Source organism: Amphibalanus amphitrite, unplaced genomic scaffold (genome assembly GCF_019059575.1).
Source record: "Amphibalanus amphitrite isolate SeventyFive unplaced genomic scaffold, NRLGWU_Aamphi_draft 001507F_arrow, whole genome shotgun sequence".
In the NCBI taxonomy this organism is placed as follows: domain Eukaryota; kingdom Metazoa; phylum Arthropoda; class Thecostraca; order Balanomorpha; family Balanidae; genus Amphibalanus; species Amphibalanus amphitrite.
In genome coordinates this window covers 109,351-129,461 of record NW_024883000.1, presented here as the reverse complement: position 1 = coordinate 129,461, position 20,111 = coordinate 109,351, and the positions used below count along the sequence as shown (strand labels likewise).

Genomic DNA, 20,111 nt, shown 5'->3' with positions numbered 1-20,111 from the left:
TTTCTCACACTGTGCTCATTTCCACGAAAATCCGTGCTTACACTGACCAACATTTTTTTCTTCCATGGCCAGATCCCGGGTCCAATTTTTATCCGCCATGGATAAAAATACATAAATATGTCGCTCAGATGGTGAACTATACCGTAGTATAGCGACATTTTCATGTAACTTTCCTATTTTTTCACACTGCGCTATCACCCATCAAAATCCGTGCTCTCACCGACCTTAGTTCTCTGGCGTTGCCGATAGGCGGCGCTGGCGTCGCGTCCCGCGCTATGGCCGCGCCTGGCGCATAACGATATTTTGAGTGCCTGACTTGAAAAGATCTACAAAATCCATGTCACTGTTCCAACGACTAAATTTTGGATGTCCAGAATTAGGTACCTAATCAGAAAATTCAGATTGTAAATTATGGCAGTCCTAATGTTGTCAGAACAGTATGTGCGTGATTAAAGACAACATTTTGTTTTGTGTCAACGCCCAGTAACCGCAGACCGCAGCAGGTGCTGCCATTGCGGTGTCGCTAACTCGGCCCACTACGATAGCCGTTCGGACGGTCGCGCCGGTCGGGGGGTCAGCCCCGGTGCCCGAGGGCGTGTCAGTACGATACTACGCTGACCAGGAAGGGGTCAGGGTCAGTTGTCCCGGCCCGACACGGCCGACAAGGGTGTCTTTCAGCGCCGTCCGGGTGAGGCACAGCCACACCAGTCGGCGCCATTAGCACATCAAAGAGGTGCACGGTGCGTGGCGGCCACGGTCGTCACGCGTGCACGCACACCCCAGTCCCCTGATACACGCACCAGTGGTGTCACCGGCCTGCCGATACCCCACCGGATACATTTCGTGGTGTGTAGTGTCTGTGGAACCCTGTACGCCAGGGGACGAGCCGGTGCGGGGAGGTCGACCGGCGACCTCGACCTATTGTGAGACCTGGATGGCACTGGGGACACAAACAGGGATCACTGTCCGCCTACAGCTGAGGCTGAACCGCGCGCCATTCGGCCGGGTGCTAAGCATGGTGTCGGTGTATGGAATTAGCTGATATGTTGTTCGCAGCATGACGACATCGCGATGCTGGCGGGCGGGCTATGACAGTACCAAATGGACATATTCGATTGAATGCAGATGAACGTTCTGGAGCATCAGTTTAATTTCATGTCATGGAATACAATAACCAATATAAGAGTAATTTTGTGACATGTTCCCAAAACTACTTTTGCTTCCATGTTATTGTTGCCATTTAGATTTGCTGTTCTACGGATGCCCGAGCCCCGCGTTTTTAGTGTTTCTAATGAGCATGCCATCAGCCACTCAATCAAACTGGATGGCTAAATTAGCTCATGGGTCTTGAAGGAAAATTCGGAGGTGCCTCCTATGCGTGTTGGCCCCGACCTCGACTCAGAGGTGGTATACCACCAGACCTTCAGTGGCGGCCGTACACAGGGTCTTGAGGTGGTACTGAGGTGGTGCCGATTTCCCGTGGCGCCACCTACCCAGGATTTAGTGGCCGGTTCTGAGGCGGTACCGATTTTCAGTGGCGCCACCTACGTGGGAGCTCGGAGCCGGCACTTCGCATGCACTTGGGGGCACTTCGGTGGTACAGATTTCCAGTGACGCCTCCTTACCAGGGCCCTGTTTCACCGGTGATAGCAGCACGCTGCTATCACACGTGTCAAATTGGGTTTCCATGGAAACATCAACAAACCATGCCGTCGTCAATTTGTGTGATGTCATCAAATAGGTATTGCTGCTTACATCTTCAGTCTTCACGGCCGTGCGAATGTATTAAACGCATTCAACGAGGCAGCAACTCTGTTCCAAACGTAGCTATGAAAAAGCTCACGGATTACACGAAACGTCATTAGTGTGACGTCATCACATTACGTCAGCTCGCGCAATTTGATAGTAGCGTGCTGCTATCACCGGTGAAACAGGACCCAGGTCGTCTCTAAGGTGGACTGATGATAAATGGTGAATTGATGCACTTCAAACTACCATCCTTGTTTGCGCCACCTACACAATTAATTTGGATCGATGTAGCTGGTTTGATCAAGAAAATTTTGTTTGTGAAAATTGGCTTTGTTAATGTGTAAAATGTGGACGATGTGGTTGAAATTCGTCCTATTCTGGAAGGATACGAAGTTGGAAAGAAGTGGAACACATCATCAAGATCATACACTTTCACTCATCAGCCAATCAAGAAATGAAACATCAACATGCATTGCCATAAAACGACAACAAATTTGACAGTGATAGTTGAAAGCTGAAAATGAAGGCTGCATAGATATGGCAAGAGGTGAAAACAACACATCCAACTTTTCAAGCGTCATGCATTCAATCAGTTGTTTACCCATAGCGTAATTTCAATAAATCCTAAACAGTAAACACACAAGTTACGTTACATACGTTAATAGATGTAGAGACATTTGTGCTATGAACTGCAATGTAGATAATAATTATTGCCTCGAAATAGCAGGCCGGTCTCCCTCATGAAAAATAACTGAACCAGATCTTTTTGTAGAGCAGTGTGTGATAAAGACCCAATCGCAAATGCATGAAGTGAATTGTGGCAAAGCTTGAAAGTCTGGGCATCGTAGTTGAAAGGTGGTCCCGGTGGTCGTATTAAAAATGGGCTTTTGATGTTACTGAACGGACTCTCATGGCACGATGACTGAAGGGGGAGGGGCTTTTGACAGGTGATTGAGAAAAGTAAGTCCAGGGGCAGCGCAGTAATTATTGGACCCATCGGGACTGATTTGGTAATGAACTGACCGAGCCCCTGTGTTGTGACTGGAGTGGAACCGATTGCCTGCGATTTTACAACTGTGACTGAGTGAGTACTGAGTAGTGACTGAATGTGATTGTGACTGATTGACTGAATGACTGAATGACTGACTGAATGGTTGACTGACTGACTGACTGACTGACTGACTGTGACTGACCGAGCGGCGGCGGCGTTAGGAAGTCGAAGATGCCCCTCATCTGGGCCGGACTGTACTCGGGCTCGGCCGTGTTCCACGCGTGCTCCGGCTGGATGATGAGCTGGTCCCGGGGCGGCGTCAGCACCTGGTGCAGCTTGATCAGACGCATCAGCTCCAGCTCGTCCAGCGCGTTCACGTCCTCGATGGTCTCCAGCATCAGCTGGGTGTAGTTGGGCCCTGCGCCGACAGGTGGCGGGCGGGTAGAGGGCGGACAGGCGCGGCAAGACATGGCAGCGGGGCGACGGGTGCACAGAATGTGAAGTGGTGGCCTCATATTCAAATTCAGATTGACATGAGTGTTTCGCTCGGAATTTCTCTGACTCTTGAGAAGTGTTTGAACAATTTTAACGCCCACAATTTGACGCTGTCGTTATCAAAGGTGCGAGAAATGTCGCTGCGAGAAATGTCCATAGTAATCCGGCCAATTTAACCAATTAAAGACGTGGAAGTGATATGCTCATGTCAAAATGAATTTGGTACATACATTGCCACAGTCATGCACATTTCACAAAGTTGTGTGAGCAATCACAGGGCGAGCGAAGATGTGTCATGGCGTATAAAATGACCAAAAATGCCAGTGCTCGTTGCTCAGCTCAGTAAATTGCATTGGAAGAGCTGAATGAGGTGTTGCTAAAGAAGGCAAAGACTGCACAGTGCACATGTAAGGGCGCCCTAGCATCGGTAAATGTACTTAGTAATTCAGATGTAGGTAGGCGCACACAAGCCGATTTGAAACAATCTAAAGATATAATTAGCAAACATGCATACACTCACTCATAGAACATTAATTTATTCTCATACTTTCGCAACAGTGTTAAACCTACTATCGTTTAGGCAACGCACAGAAGGGTTTGCTACTCGAATAATTCCCGCAGTAAATATTTTCGTTTATCATCGGGCGATTGCTGAGTCATCGGTATACATACTGCTGTGTGCAATGTGCATGTGAGGCCTGATGGCTCAGAGGCTCAAAACGTTGTTAGATGGATTTAAACACTTCTTTTCCGCATCCGAAATAACCCAACATTGCGAGCTGATCTATAAAAGCAATGCTTATACATGTAGGTACAGGGACCCGCAGTTGCTACTGTACAGCGACCCTGAGTAAATTGTCCCAGCACCCTCACATGGAACAACGATAAGCTGTCAGAGGGTACTCACAGGAAACCTCAGCTGCTCTTGTACAGGGACCAGCAGTCGATATCAATGTTATCGGTTGTTACTGGACAGGACAGACGGTTAGACTTGGGGTTCGTGTACAGTAGCAACTGCGGGTCCCCGTACATGTACAGTCTGTCTTAAAAGTACCGCGCAAAGTGACGGTGGATCCATCGAGCCTGACTGAGCAAGGGCCTGCTAAATTTGGGTCACCGAAGCAATTGACATCCTTGTCCATTCCCTAGGTCAATTGGTCGGTGACTTTTAAATCAAAACAGGCCTTTTCTCGGTCAGGCTTGATGGATCCACCGCCACTTTGCGCGGTACTTTTAAGACAGACTGTACATGTATATCCCGGCAGTTGCTGGGGTATTTCGCCACCCACCGTTTGCTGGGGGGGGGGAGGGGCGTTAAACGCCCCCAGCCGATAACTCGAGAACCAATAGGCGCAGCGAAACGCACGAGGCGGCAAACGAAAGAACGCGACGAGACGCTTCAGATGAGTACTGTAAAGTTGAATTTTGAGGTCACAGGTTGGGTCAAGGTCAGGTCAAACACCTGAAATCGGGCTTTCAGTAGCATGGACTTCAGGACTTCGCAATGGGCGCCTCTCGTCATAAACTCTGTCAAAATGGTGCACAATCCATCATATAAGGCCTACAAGAGTGTCAGCTCCATGTAGGGGTCAGTCAAGCATAGGTCAGGGTCAAGGTCAGGGTTGAAAAGATTGAAAAGAGCGCGAGCTCAAATTGGGATCCGAAAACATTGTCCGTTATCCCACCAAGGAAAAAATCAGTTTCGATATTAAGTGAACACAGAAGGCCGTATACGTTTAGGTAGGCAGATCAACACTGTACCGCACATAATAGCAGAAAGCAATAGCCCTATTACAAGAAACGAATAAAAAACGAGGGGTAGGGAGCTATATGCCCTCTGAGTTGGATTGGTGTCCCTTTAGGGAGTGTCGCCTTACAACGACCTGCCGCGGTTGAAGACCGCCTTATTCTCCTTTGCCTGCGGACCCGGCCTCCCTCGGCAGTCTGCGGGCTGCACCGGAAACAGACTATATTTAGCATCCGGCACGCTGAAGCTATTTATATAACTACATGGCTGCTTAAGTGACGCCGCCGCCTTCCCGTTACGTTACTCGGCGGCGTGACGGCTCGTCCCGTCATGGACTGTCACACGGGTGCCAGCCGATATCTCAATTATTGTCACAGGCTCTGCAGGGACGATACATGTTTTACAAGTAACAAGTCTCATCTTACATGCACCTCTTGGTGCTAAGCATGCAATTGAAATACCTACTCATATAAGATACCCATGCTGCAGACTTGCAGAATGTTTGCAAGTATAGATAGCCACTTTAAAAACCGCAATAAGTGACTTTGGAAAACAACCAATTATTGTGTCCGGCATCACCTTTTCTTCAGAAGAAAACTTGATTTGCTACATAGGACCTAAGCTCAGAATCTCTGCTGTTCTGAAACTGCTGAATAATGTCAGTTTTATGTCAAACTTTGTCCACGGAAACTTAAGTGGCAAGATTTCTCCCTGCCTGGACGCATGCCGGCTGTCGTTTATCCGTGGAATCTTTCCTCATTAGGGGGACTCGGACAGCGTAGAGAAACTCCCTTGTGTTTGAACGCTCTCACCCGTGGCTTACACCGGTAACAAAAAGTTAACCCCTTTGGAGACGGAACTAGGTTGGCGTTATAATACTTTGTAAACGGATTATCATTTCCTTCTTTATTGCCATCTGGGGATGTCTTTTGCTTATTACCCCAAAATTGAACATTTTCCGGCTCAGATGTGAGATTGGGTGATCCGTGGCGACCAATTTCTCCTCGGGTCCCGCGGCCATTGTTGAGCATTTCCGATCCGCTTCAATCCCCTAAAAAACTGGGCCACACGGGCCCAGGCGGTGGCCGGTGAGTCACCCCGGGATACCTGACCTACAGTCCTCCGCAGCGCGGGGCCAACATAAATAAACTGAGTAATATGCGTGATTGTGCCATTTGTGGGACAGTTTTTTAATTAGGCTGGACGTCTGTCGGTGATAACTATTCCCGATCGGCCGGTAGGTACTAACCAAAGACCAGGAAATTCGCGCACACATATACTCGTACCTACTCTTAGAGCCGGTGGTCTGGCTTCAGGGATACACCCGTGAGAAAATACTTAATCGAGTACATAAATGTCTCGAAAATACATAAACTGAAATACATAAACTCAATAATCAGTAGGTACGCTGCAAGCACACTCTTGAGCCTTGGAGATACAGAAACGTTTCGTGATATTGTGCCATTTTCATTTATTATGTTTGTTGTTTACCTTTTCCTACATCCGCAGCAGCGACCAACATTGCTATTGCGTCTGCCCAGCCCGCACGGCTCAATTCGTGTGTGAATATTCACGGCGTAGGCTACCGCAGGCTTTGTTCACGCTCTATAAAGGTAACTATGAACTCAGTGTGCCAAACTGACCGCGTCACCCTGCCAATTAGCAGCCTGCCAGCTCTCCTATGTATTTTATTAGGCATAGATGGTTCTTTATCTCTCCGAGGTAAGTTCAGAATATGTTTTCCAAGCGGGTTACTTAGAATTGCATCTCAGAGAAGTGCGAGATGGAAATAGTTATGCACTGCAGGCCCAATGACATAAACATCTACACATACCTAGAAATAAATGTGTATTTCATATATCTTACGCTGAGTCACGTTGTAGGCTGCACGATACGGTTGGAACTATGCAGCTATCAAGCGTCTGTCGCGACATTGGCCTAGATGTCCACTCACGCATGCTACTACACGGTGCGTCTTTTACATCTCATTGTCAGCGTTACAAAGCTGAAGGTCATCTGCCTCGTTCAAACGACGTCGTTCATTGTTCGCTTTGTGTTGCGATGCAAAGTGTCGCCTAGTATATCTATCTGCGCTGATAGTACTACGTGGTTCATTCAGTTTTATCAGGCAGACGTGTAACACCCAGTCTATCCTATAGCTTACATATTTGTTTGAATGTGGTTCAGAGGTTCGGCTATGACATTTTTTTTTTTTTTGCTCCGCCAGCCTAAAGCCAGTCTGGAGCCGGGGGTCATTACCATTTACAGAATCTGCTCGTGCGCACGCACAGATGCATGTACTTATGTATGGTTAGCAGGGTCGCGGAAACTACTTTCAGACTGGGGGGGGGGGGAGCACACCATAATAGAGATCAATCTAGGGTTCCCCCAAATCCAGTTTTCTCACCGGTTTTAGGCCACTTATTTTTCATCCCTTGGCTTCTTCAACAAAAAGAAAACATTTGTAATAAAGTGCAGCATTCCGTCTCAAAGTTGTGGGGGCACCGCCCCTCGTCACGGCCAGAGTTGGGGGGGGGGGGGGGAGCTGCCCCCACTACCCCCTCCCCACGGTTCCCGCGCCTTTTATGATTATCTGCCTTCAAAATCAATGAGTGTTCATCAAGAGTAAACAGCACCAAACCGAGGGTAGGTAATATGCAAAGCTTTTATACCTGGTGATAAAAAATGCGTTACATATCGATTCGGGACACAGGGAACTTAGTAAACCAATCAATCTCTTTAGTGTAGAGGAATGTTGGCTGAATCAATCGTCTTTTGGGGTTAAATCATCAATCATGACACAAAGCCAGTCTCTGGTCTATCACTGTTGCTGTCTCTGGGTCTATTGCCCTGTCGCCCACTTCCCCGCCTCCGCCACTCACCGGCCACTGTCCTGGCGACGTCGTAGAAGTTGATGCCGCGGCCGACGGCTCGACTCCGGCTGACCACGTCCTCGATCTGACGCTGCTTCTTCATGACGGCCTCGAGCCGATCATTGAGGTCACCGAGGTCAGCCTGGGTCACGGCCGCCAGCAGCGTGGTTAGCAGCACCGCCGCCGCCACCCGGCGCACCAGCCTCATCGCGCCCCGACCTCTGCAACAGAGAGCACGGTCAGCCGGGGTCAGTGGCGGTGGGGGACACACGGTAAATACGGACAGGGCGAGAAGTGGTGTAAGCCGCATGGCGCACCAGACACCTTTATCAACTGGCTGACGACGTGTTGCAAAGTCAAACGAGTTGGTGTACGACAAGGGGATGCATGGATATACAAAAAAAAAAACATTATACCTACCTAAAAGATCTTATCAGCACGTTGTTGAATCAAGTGAAGAAGTCCGATAACTCAAGGGGAAAGATTAACAGGTTCCACCCATGTGGTTTCCAACCGTCTAAACCCAGATAAGTTCGACGGGAGAAGAAATGTAAGGGATAATGTCTGAGTGAAATCTTCTAGAGGCATTTTATTATGGCTTTTGTTGCAGGAAGCTTCTTGTTGATAAGCTGGAAAGAACATGACGAGCATGATGTTATGCATGCGAAAAAAACCGATGGCAGATAAATACATTGTTGTCGGATTCCAACGCCCTTGGAGAAATTGCTCTTGACTGAGATATCCAGGACTGATTTGATATAGCAGAACCTACTATAGAATCACTGTTCCGGTCCGTACCTGGTCTTTCTGTGTCTCACTCAGTCCCGGACCGCTTCTCTGCGCGGCTGCTAAAATCCCGCGCGGAGAGCCGCCTCTTCAGATTCACACTCGTCGGTGACCGTCCCTCTTCTCCGGTCCCTTCAGAGGCGCCTGACACCCTGCACTCCTTCTCACACCCGACTATTGCACCAGCGCTGTCTCGCACACCACTGCGAGCCGCCGCGACCGCCGTGCGTCACCCCACCCTCACCGCCGGACGAGGCGCGTCTGACACCGTTCGGCCCTCTGCGACCGCGCGCTGCCGACCTCCGGCCTGACGTCCGTTTTCGCAACGGCGCAGCGCGTCCATCGGCGGCAGCGGCCCGTGACGCCGGTGCTGAAAGGAGCCACCCGCCTCTGGGCGTCTGCTGCCACCCCGTGACGTCATGGTCGGCCACCGGCCTGCATCGGAGCACCTTTGTTTCGTCCCACCTTGACACCGACGGCGACGGACGGGGGCGACGGGGGCGGCTGCTGAGGGCGATATCCGGATAGATTACCGGGGAGAATAGGACCCCGCTGACCTTCCCTGGAGGGCTATTGTGCGCCGGGGGTGGACGGTGGGGCGGCCCGCCGCCTCGGTCACGGCCGGGGCAGGTGACCGTGTCAACAGGTCAGCCGTGTCGGTGGCTCTGGGGCAGGATGTCCGTCCGTGCGCCGCTGGGCTGCCGGAGACTGCGGCGGAGACTTGGCCGCTAACACCGCACCGGCCGCCACGGATACGGCGCGGGGAGCACCGTCGCTGACGAACGCCGGTGGGTGCAGAGACGACGGCACGAGGAGCCGATAACTGGCGCTGGTAGCTGCATTCAGACCGGGAACTCAGACCCGACAGTGTTGGATCTCCTTGACTCCTTTTGCCTGATCTTGGAAGGCTCATATTCCTAACGATACTGTTTGGAAGGTCTGTTACTATGCCGAAAAGTTTGCATTCTTTCCGTGGTGCTTATGCGGAGATGTGCGAATGTGGTCGGGTGGAAGCCGCAGGCCCCAGTTGCTTTTGTACTTTGCTCTTTTGCTTATTTTTGTCCTTTTATCTTACCAAATAAGCAGGAGCATGCATGTCAAATGCTCATCCTTTGTGCATCTGCATGATTATGCTTACGTGGTTATTCTGGTTCTGGTACACTTATTAAAAAAGTTGTTTTGAAAGACCGCGGTGCTAATAGCCAGACTTCTAACGAGGATGAGTATTGTTGGGGTTTGTTGAGTAACGATTGCCGCACTGGGAGCACACTGCCGGTCACGGGTCTTGCCGTAATCAGCATTGGCCCATCCCCCCAACCAACAACGGGCCCGGTGAGCGGTCCTGATGTGTATATCTGAACTGGTTACTTTCCACTGTTTGTAAATGCAACATACCAGGAAATCCATCAGGCCTCGTCAATTGCCCCACGCTCATTGCATACATGATAAGCCAAAATACCATTCACAGAGGATGATTTTCAACGGACAAAATGTCAAAAGCACGGGAGTGATGGATACACTTTGTGTGTGTTCTGTGTACCTAAATAACAGGCTTGTCCGACAGTTGACCAATTCCCTCATTTGTTTATGTGATCCATGATTATCTGGGACGACCCAAAGCCGGCCGGATGGGCTGGTTACCATGGTAACGGGACGCACTCTGTCAGCGGAGGGCGGCGGGACGAGACGGGTCGCCGCTGCTGGCGTCACGCCGTCTGGGCTCACGACGGTGCCAGTGGCGGGCAGCCGCGTGCACTCTGCTCAGGGTGGACGCACTCAACTGGCACCGCGGGATGAAAGGTTACCGGAAGCGGCCGGGCACTTTCCAAATATGATTGGGGTGACACGCGCGCCCGTTCGTGCGCGAGGAAGCAGTGCGCGCTGCCCGCTCACGGCGTGCGCTCACTCACGCAAAGGGGTGTGTCTGACGTAACTTGTGAAAAATACGAATGCGTGACATTTGTGATGTGATGTGATCGAAACTGGTTTGAGGCAAACCGGAAGCAAGCCTTTTGTGTTCACACGGACGATTTCTGAACAATGGAAAAAAACATCAGGATTGAAGTTGATTGACGAAACATATTAACATCATGGATAAATATGGTTTTCACTAGCCATTGTAGCAAATATCCCGTTCCTTGACACCAATACAAGCATAGCAGTTGTGTGCCATCCCGTAAGTCATTGGCAATACTCACCCACCCATCTATGTATCTCCACAAGGAGCTCAGATGGGTGTCTCGTCTCCCCAACCATTGCCGCTGCCCGGGCCGCGGTGTCACAGGGTGTCCATTACGAGGGAAAGTGGCGCGTGTCAGAGGTTCGTCCCAGCAGTGCTGACCTCGTACCCACGCACAGGGGCGCCGCCGGCAGTGCCGCCGCCGACTTTTTGTGCGCGCAGTTTCACTTTCGTTTGCGGCGCGCGCGCGCGTGTGCTGACCTTCAGAGCACCCTGTCCCCCGTGCGGTACTGGTCAGACTGTCCCGACCTGACCGGCCTTTTCCGGGACTGACCAATAGCGGCCTCTTCCTGCCGGCCGGAGGTGACGACACCGGCCACTTTCGCTTCCCACAGCTCATTAGAGACGCGGTCGTTGATGATCAGATGGAAGGCGAATGGTCTACAGACGCCATTCTGTGTTTCACGCTGCCCTCACAGTGCGGTGGCTCGAAATTGGTGTTGATGCTGTTGTGGACCTTTAGCGCTGTCCCAGAAGATGCATGGCGATGTTGCTTGTGAGGCCTCGAGTTTTGGTGTGCTTTGAATAGTGCATATTGCGTCTGACACAAAAATCAACGCGATAAATCATTCCGCACGGCACCGACCGTTCCTCGCATCTCTTGTTGTAATAGGTATAGTCTTGATCCCACTTTACACAGTAGTTCAGACAATGGAATGATCATAAGGGCTGGACTTTGAGCTACACAAGGAGCCTGACATAGCTTGGAGCTCACGTTTAAGTCGTACCTTTGTTGTGACTTTTGATCATACTTGTAGGCAACGAATTCAAACATCATCATGAAGCTGCAGGTGAAGACATCGACATGATGACATCATGCTTTACCAACCACCGAATGATGCGCCGCAATGACCCCTCCCTCAGCCCATCCCGTTGAAACGGGATTTTCCGGTTGGTGTAGGTCACCGAGCATCTCAACCTGTCACCGCGGAGGTGGCCGACCCCTTTGGGGTCCCCAGCCTGGTTCTAAAGGTGTCTGGACGTTGAAACCGCCATCCCGGACAAGGTAAATCAAGTTTTTTTTTTATAAATTGGCTGTGAACGGGTAGATCCTTGAGGATGTATATCATGTATCATGGAAATACCAGATCATAGACCATGACTCACAAACCATGCATCATGCACAAAAATAGCCCTAGCCTTACATAATCGTGAAACGAGCATGCCAAGCAACGGTAACCACTAAAGGCCTTATCGCGCCAACCCTGCGGTATTTGGTGCTTGCATGCCTGGTAATTTAAATGTACGAATTATATGCTTTCTAGTCGTACAGTTCCACTCAAATAAGCCTCCATTCAACGGCGAAAGTGAGTCCTGACCAGCCGCCCATACAATGAGAGGCGGTACCAGGCTAGCCCACTGGGGGCACACAGCAAAACATGGGCTATGTCGGCGCTGGCGGGTCGGCGCGGGACTGGGCGCGGTGAACACATCACAAAGGAAACACAGGAAGTCGCAGCCGGAGGAACGGGTGCTTTACTTTGCGATGGTTATATTTTATACCATCACTTCACACCTTTTCACACTAAGTACTTCATCCGATGCAGGTTTCGGACTCCTATTCGCGATGCAAGTCATCCTGTGCAAGTGCCACTTTTTCAATGGGATGCAACGCCTCATGTTTTACGGACTGTGTATCACATGCTCAGCTTAGACGCTGTGTCTTGTGTTGTAGGTAAGGATTTACCGTCACGCGTCCTCGACACCAATAGATCAATTGCCCCTTGACACCAAGACCCAGCGCATGACAATACCAAGCACACCTCCTGTTTCTTTTGCCAGCTTCTCTCTTCTGTCAATAGAGCTGAACCCACCTGGAGCATCCTCCACAACCTTTCCTGTCTGACCTGGACTCCCAGCCCATGCAACTGTTCAGTGACCATCTGACCATCACCCCCAGGGCTATCAAACATTGCTGCAGTGACAGACTCCTCAGCGGCGCGGTGCGCGACTCGCTGGATTTCTCCGCGCCCCGTCGCCGTCCCGTTGCGTCAGAGCCTGCGGCACCGCCAGGCTGGCCGGTGCCGGGGAGCGGTCTCAGCGGACGCGATTTCTCTGCCCCGCGGCAGGAGTTGGGGCCGCAGCGCGCCACTGGCCGACTCGTGACAGTCACCGGGCCTTCCTGTCAGCGCCGCTGGCGATCACGTGGGGTACCGACGGACGGTGCAGCCGGCAGAGGCGAGACGGAGGAAGGTGAGCCTAACATAGAATAATCGGGGTGATATGGGCTTGTTGAAGGCAAGCTCGGTGTCACGTGAGCCTGGTGAAGGCGATCGCTGAAGCTGATGGGATGTTGATGGATGCGATCCATGGGTTGAGGCAGGGATGCGATTTGGATCTGTGAGATTCTGGTGCCTCAGGCTCTTCAGCCATTGAACGATGCAGTAGTTGATCTCGATCTCGAACAGGCCCGCGGCTCTCCTTTCTTAGTCACGTGGCTTATGGTCGCAGAATGCATATACTTCATCTCACATTAGCGCAAATGGAGATGAAAGAACTCACATCACCGAAACTGAACCACCCAGTTTCTTGTCCATCATTGCAGTGGCCTACCATCATGTGCAATTCATATGCCGCCCGGTTGGTATTCCATCAAGCGATCCTGACTATCGACTGCCGACAGGAGCAGTGCCAGTGATGCTTAGCATCGAGCACTCGTCTGTTCAGTTCTCGGATTTCGCCGCTCTTCGGTTTCCCATGATGTCGCTCTGTCACCGACCAGGGATGTTTGTTTACAGGAACGTAAGGCTGCCTATAATTTGTTCCCGGATTGATAGTTAATGCGCTGGTCAACATAGGCGGCGGAACGGGGGGGGCACCGGGGCACCGTGCCCCCCCTTGAATTCTGCAAGGGGGGCACCAATAGCAAGGTGCCCCCCCTTAAATTTGATGCATTAGTACCAGGGGCGGATTCGGGAAAACTCCAAGGGGAGGATCATGAATCGAAGTGGTGCCCCTACCTATACCCAAAATTAAAACCTCAACGGATTTCGGCCACTTAATTTTGGTGGTGCCCTATTTTCAGTTTTTTATTTTCTTTATTTTTGGTTAGTCATGTGATGACTGGTGCCCCTGCTAGGCCGCTGGTGCCCCTGGAAAGACTTTGGTACCTACCTACCCTGCCCCCTGACAAGCCTATGGTGGGCCCTGACATGACTTAGGTGCCCATGGGCCCTGACAGGCCCGTGGTGCCCCTGACAGGCCTGTGGTGTCCTTTCTAGACCTGTGGTGTCCCTGGGCCTTGGCAGATCTGTGGTGCCCCTGGCGAGCCTGTGGTGCCCCTGTTAGAACGCTGGTGCCCTTGACAGGTTTGTGGTGCCCCTGACAATTCTAAAGTGCCAACGACAGGCTTGTGGTGCCCTTGACAGGCCCATGGTGCCCTTGCGAGGCCGGTGGTTCCCCTGCGAAGCCGATAGTGCCCCTGGCAGGCCTCTGGTGCCCCTGGCAAGTCTGTGGTGCCCCTGGAAGACCTGTAGTGCTTTTGCTAGGCCGATGGTGCTCCTGACAGGCCTGTGGTGCCACTGACAGGCCCGTGGTGCCCCTGCTAGGCCTGTGGTGCCCCTGTCGGCTGTCAGGCCTGTGGTGCTCCTGGCAGGCATGTGGTGACCCCAGGCCCTAAGTCATGACCCATGTGACATCCCCCCTGGGATTCGCCACTGATTAGTACTGCGATGGCTTCTTGGGAATTTGATACATGTAGGATAAATTTAATTTATCAAACGACAATAAGGAAGAGGCAAACACATAGGTACTTGAGGATCAGCTTAAAGTTAACCACACATACGGTGGTGAACTGCCATTTTCGTTTAGTAAAAAAAAAAAAAAATAAAAAATTATCGTGCCAGGGCTGTGACGAAAAATAAGTGGCCTAAATCCGATGAGAAAACAGGATTTGGGGGTACCCTAGGTTTGGCTCCTTGAGCTGGTGCCCCCCCTTGTCTCAAATCGTTCCGCCGCCTATGCTGGTCAAGTTACATTACCTAATACCTATTCCTTGTCTTTTTGTGATTGATTCTGCTTCTAGACGTATCATCATTTGCAATTTACATTAGGACCCGGCAGCGCGCAGCTTCTTTCAACCGCTCCACTGAATCATGATGACAGCTTAGAAACAGCATACGCTGGTGCGCTGCTGATTTGGCAAACTTTCTCTAATAGATCAAACAAACGCACATGAAGGGCTAAGGGGCTCATCGACGTGGCTAAACGGGCAAACATTAGGTCCTTTATCGACTTGGCTCGTTGAAAGTAATGAAATTCGGTCGCATTTGGTCAATAACCATTGTCACCTTTTAGCACAACTTTCTGCTACAATGTTCGCCGGGTCGCGACGCTTGCCTCATATCAGTCATCCTGACAAATGGTACAATCCACATTTCGTTTCGTGACCAAATGAGAAGAAATGCATGACGAAAGATGTGATATTCCGGATAACAGGAACCCATAGCGATGGTATTCACGCTGCACAGTGCACCAGGCGCAGGTAAACGAAGGTTGTTGCACTGCTGACTCGTGCGATGCTGACGTCATTGTATTAGACCCCGATTTCGGCGGCATTTGGCAGCAGGAGAAGCGGAATACATTAAACAGAACCTGCAGTGTAACGGCAGTCTCTGGATTGCAGTTGCACCCTGTATAAAGCAGTCCCGCTTCCCTTCAGAGCGGGTCGAACAGTGGCCAGTGAACACTGTTTCGCCACTGTATGTGCCCTTTGTGTTACCTCTGAGGCAATCACTGACCTCTGATAATATCTATGACGTCATGGGGGTCACTAAAAACTAACCGCCAAACCAGAGTACCACTGTTGCTGCAATGAAGGCAATGTTTTGTTTAAACACTGAACGTGGCACGATATGGCCGATGGCCATGCTCGTTGAATATTGAGCTGTGCTTTCGAATCTCACCAGTCGGACTTTCGTCCCCATCTTGAATTGGGATGTTCGTAACGCCAACACACCTCGTCTCAAGAATTTCTATCAAGCTGTGTTTCTTGATATCATGTCGACGACCTGGCAAACTGTTCGGCAACAACAGCTAACGTTCCTTTGAGTACGTGCTCCACGTTTGGACGAGCGGACAAGCCAACGCGAAACGGGCAGATGGGATGATCTCTAGTGACGTCATATATCAGCTGACTTGCTTTAGGGCATGGGAGAAACCGGTGGCGCTCTCTATAAACTCCATCGGCATGCAAAAGGGTTGATCCCTGATTGCCATAGTATGTATCAGTATGTAGGTACTTTATCACACGTCTAGGTATTTACCACCAAAGTGTGATGCAAGGGAAGTCAACTTGCAACAAGATACAAATGTGCAGTTATTTGCACAGTGTGCCGATGAGTTGCCAATTATCGCTATAAAAGTGAAGTTCCGATTTCCAACGGGCCTTCCGACGCGACGGTGCCTTGGAAATATACCATAGTAATATCTCCAAGGAGAGCCCTATGATCTCTCTGTGATGACCCGACCCGGCTCCCTCCCACTCATCCTACCTGCAGCGTGTCTGCAGTGCAGCGGCGGTGGGCGCAGCCCGGGCAACGGCCTGTCCGAGATTTCACCGGCCCGACCAGCGCCGACGGCAGTGCAGCCTCACCTGGTGTCCGCCGACCTGTGCGCAGCTCCTCAGTGACCGCTGCTCCTCGGGATGTCCGTCTGTGCGTGTCTCGCAGCTCGCTTCACGTGACCACACGAGCACAGTGCGCCCCGGCCTCGGCGCGACGACTGGCCGCCGTCTCCGACGTCGGACCTTCACCTTCGGTGCGCGGGCCGCCGGCGCGCCGCCGGCCGCTCACGGGTTTCTCTTTCGACGGAGCGCTGCTGACCGGCCGCGGCGCGGCGCTCGACAGCTCGCTCGGCAGCGCGCGCGTCACCAAGTGGGTCAGGTGAAATCTGGCCGAGCGCTGGTGTCGGCAGCGGTGGTAGCCGGACCGTCCTTGAGGGGGCGGTAGCATCGGTGGTCAGTGCTCGGTATTACGCACCCCTCAGGCATGGATGAAGTATTTACTGGATTGGCAACTCTCCCTCGATTCGCGACCAAATATCGCAGTGCGCATGCGCCAACTCCAGATAGGACGCCCAGGACGCCAGTGTTTGGCGGCTATGCGTTCCAATGATGGGACGGGGTGGTTGGGTGGTTTTTGAGCAGTTTATCTTCTAAGTTCAACTGATAAAGGATAACCGCACTGTTTTTCATAATCTTTATGAGTTGAGAAGGATTTAACTTTAACACGGGGAGGGGCCGACGGGGAGGGGGCGGGTCACTCAGGCGTCGCCCCACCCTGACGGTTTTTTTCGCGATTGATCGTATGGCGCTGGGGATAAAGAGCTGAAACTTGGAACACCAGGCCTTTGATTCAAGCCGGATTTTGTGAAATCAGCCACATTTTCAGGTCGGGTCAGATCACTGACCTATGACGTCATACGTAAACCTCTGCCGTTCTGCACGGCAGGGACCGCGGATTCCGGGGGGCAGGGTGTGCAATTGCACACCCTGAAAATCCTGAGGGTGTGCAAACACCTATTTTTGCACACCCACAGTTCGTTGTGGGGGCCCATGCGGCCCTGGCGCTTGAGTGTCCCAAGCCGATTCTCGAGGGCCCCAGCGCGAGCCTGATGGTCCCGCACCGGTGCCTGAAGGCGTTAACAGGTTCTAGTGTTATCTCAGGGGTTATCTCAGAACCCCACCCACGCCATTTTTAGCGCTCCCACCGGCTCTTGAGGGCCCAGGCCGATGCCCGAGGGCACCAAGTCGATGTCTAAAGGTCCCACGCCGGTGTCTGAGTACCTACATGGCTAGCTCAGGGATCCACGCCAGTTTCTGAGGGCCCTAACCGGCTCTTGAGGGGCCCCAGACCGATATCCAAGGACCTCTGGCCAATGCCCGAGGGCGCAGGCCGATGCCCGAGGGCCCCAAGCCGTTACCTGAGGGCCTTACACAGCTATCTCAGGGTATAATGCCACTTTCCGAGGGCCCTAACCGGCTCTTGAGGGCCCCAGGCCGATTCCTGAGATCCCCAGGCTGATGTGAGAGGGCCGACCGACTGAGGCGGCCCCTACGTCAGTTTCTAAGGGCGTCCACGACCGCCGTCTGGTCAAAGCTGATCTCTGAGGGCCCTACGCAGGTTTTTAAGTGCACTCAGCTCTTGTTTAGGATCTCACACCGGCCTCTGAGATCGGATGGCTTATGCATGCCGCAGAGGAACCCTTACCGGCTCCTGAGGACTCCGTGCTGATAGTTGAGGGCCCCATGCCAATACTCGAGAGTCCCATTCAGTAATCTCAGCGCCCTACACCGAGGAACGCCGTTCGGCCAAGGCCGACCTCCGAGGAAAAGCCCTTTGCAAGCCTCGGAGTGCCCTCACTTTCTTTTTTAGGATCTCACACCAACCTCTGAAGTCGCAGGGCTAAAGGATGCTTCTGATAACCCTCACTAGCTCGGACCCAATCGATGCATGATGACCCGACAGAAGTGCCTGAGTAGCCCACACAGTAATCTCTGGGCTCACACCAGTTTCTGAGGGCCTACACGAACGCTTTTTGGCCAAGGTCGATGTCTCGGGGCCCTATTCAGGCATCGAGGCTACTCGGGCGCCAAGAGAAGGTGGAGGACCTCCATGCGAGCTAGCTTGGTATGGTAGTTGGTACCCCATGGAGCCGGCGAACGGTGTCAAAGAGCCCGGTGTGGGGGCCCAAGAAACGGCGTGGGCAATGGGCATCCATATTTCTATGTACATGAGGTATTCCAGAGGCCGTTATGGGACCTTCAAAGACCGTGTGCGGTGCGCCGGTGACCCTTAGAATTGCCGGCGTTGGGTCTCAGGAGCTGGCGTGCGGCCTTTATGGGGCCCCAAAGCCAGCGTGTGGGCCGTAGAGCAATGGGGAAGCTAAGGGGGCCGGAGGCCAGACCCCCATAGGTCATAGGGGCCAAATCGATGGGCCCAAACTTCCCGCCGGCCGTGTTTTATTTTTAAACTAATTCATGTAATCCATGATAAAAAGAAGTGTGCCAACATCAACTGTGCAAAGGGCTCTCTGAGGCCCGTAGGGGCCCTTGAAGGTCACTGTAAGCCTTTAGGGGCCTGCTTGGGAAAATCGGAGATCGATTTGGATCACGTTGCATGTATGCATGTCAATGTGCATTTACTCTGCTCATGCATCTCCTGGCCGTAAGATGCTCGCTCAGTCATCTAACGACAGTCAATTTTGAAGGTTTTCCCGCCCCGCTTCCTTAGAACCGGCTTATTCCGGAGCAGTGGCGGCGCTGACTTTTAGGAAGGGGCCCGGCGTGAGATGGGGGGCCCAATCGCTACATCTTGCACACCCTACGAGAATTTGAATCCGCGGTCCCTGCTGCACGGTCCTAAAATAGTTCAGTGCTGCAACTTCGCAACGCCGTCAGTGCCAGACGATTTTCACTGGAAGATGAAACTTAGCAGGGCTGCAGAGTCGATGGATTTTCGATGACTCCGACTCCCACTTCTACTCCCACTCCGGGCAGATCTGTCGACTCCGACCGACTTCAACTTCGACTCCGACTCTGCAGCCTTGCCAGGTCTGCGGAGTCGATGGATTTTCGGCGGCTAGACTCCGGTTCGCAAAATCGACTCCGACTCCGGCCCCGGTCAGAACTGTCGACTCCGACCGACTCCGGACTCTGCAGCCCTGCTCCGCAGCCCTGCTCCCAAAACCAGTTCAGAGCCGGAACGATGATAGGCAGTGGCGGTGGGACAACTTCAATTCAGGGGAACTTCCGACTTTTGATCCCATTCTTTCCATGCAACGCCCATGGGGCTAATGTTAAAATGCCAAAATCAAAGGGGGTACGGTACTCTCCCCCCCCGTTCCGCCGCCTATGATGATTAGAATTAGGGGGAGACATTGGTCTTGGCAGGCACTCTAGTGAGTCGCCGCCCGCCGGGCTGAGCCCGTCCGAATGGACGGGCCGACCAGCCTCCCAAGTAGGTACGGGATTTAGTACACTCCGCCGCTAGGTGGCCAGCCGTGGTCGCTTACATCAAAGGCGCCGACGGAGAGTTGCTACTGTACACGAACCCCAACTCTAGCCGTCTGTCCTGTGATCCTGTCCAGTAACAACTGATAACATTGATATCGACTGCCGGTCCCTATACAAGAGCAGCTGAGGTTTTCTGTGCATGCCCTCTGACAGCTTATCTTTGTTCACTGTGAGGGTGCTGAGACAATTTACTCAGGGTCGCTGTACAGTAGCAACTG

General features: G+C 52.2%; 1 protein-coding gene across 5 annotated transcripts in view; it reads right to left on the bottom strand.

Moving 5' to 3' along the window:
• The window catches only part of LOC122373509 (serine proteinase stubble-like), a 59,183-nt gene that overhangs the window by 18,248 nt on the left and 20,824 nt on the right, over positions 1-20,111 (bottom strand). The window contains exons 1-3 of one of the 5 annotated variants that reach the window (XM_043351640.1): positions 16,474-16,763; positions 7,865-8,076; positions 2,943-3,158 (exon numbers count right to left, since the gene is read on the bottom strand). In XM_043351640.1, coding sequence (XP_043207575.1) covers positions 2,943-3,158; positions 7,865-8,063 — 415 coding nt within the window. In that variant the 5' untranslated portion in view covers positions 8,064-8,076; positions 16,474-16,763. Of the gene's footprint in view, positions 1-2,942; positions 3,159-7,864; positions 8,077-8,653; positions 8,903-16,473; positions 16,764-20,111 lie in introns of those variants that run through there. The other 4 variants (XM_043351643.1, XM_043351645.1, XM_043351641.1 and 1 more) reach the window with 4 other exon arrangements.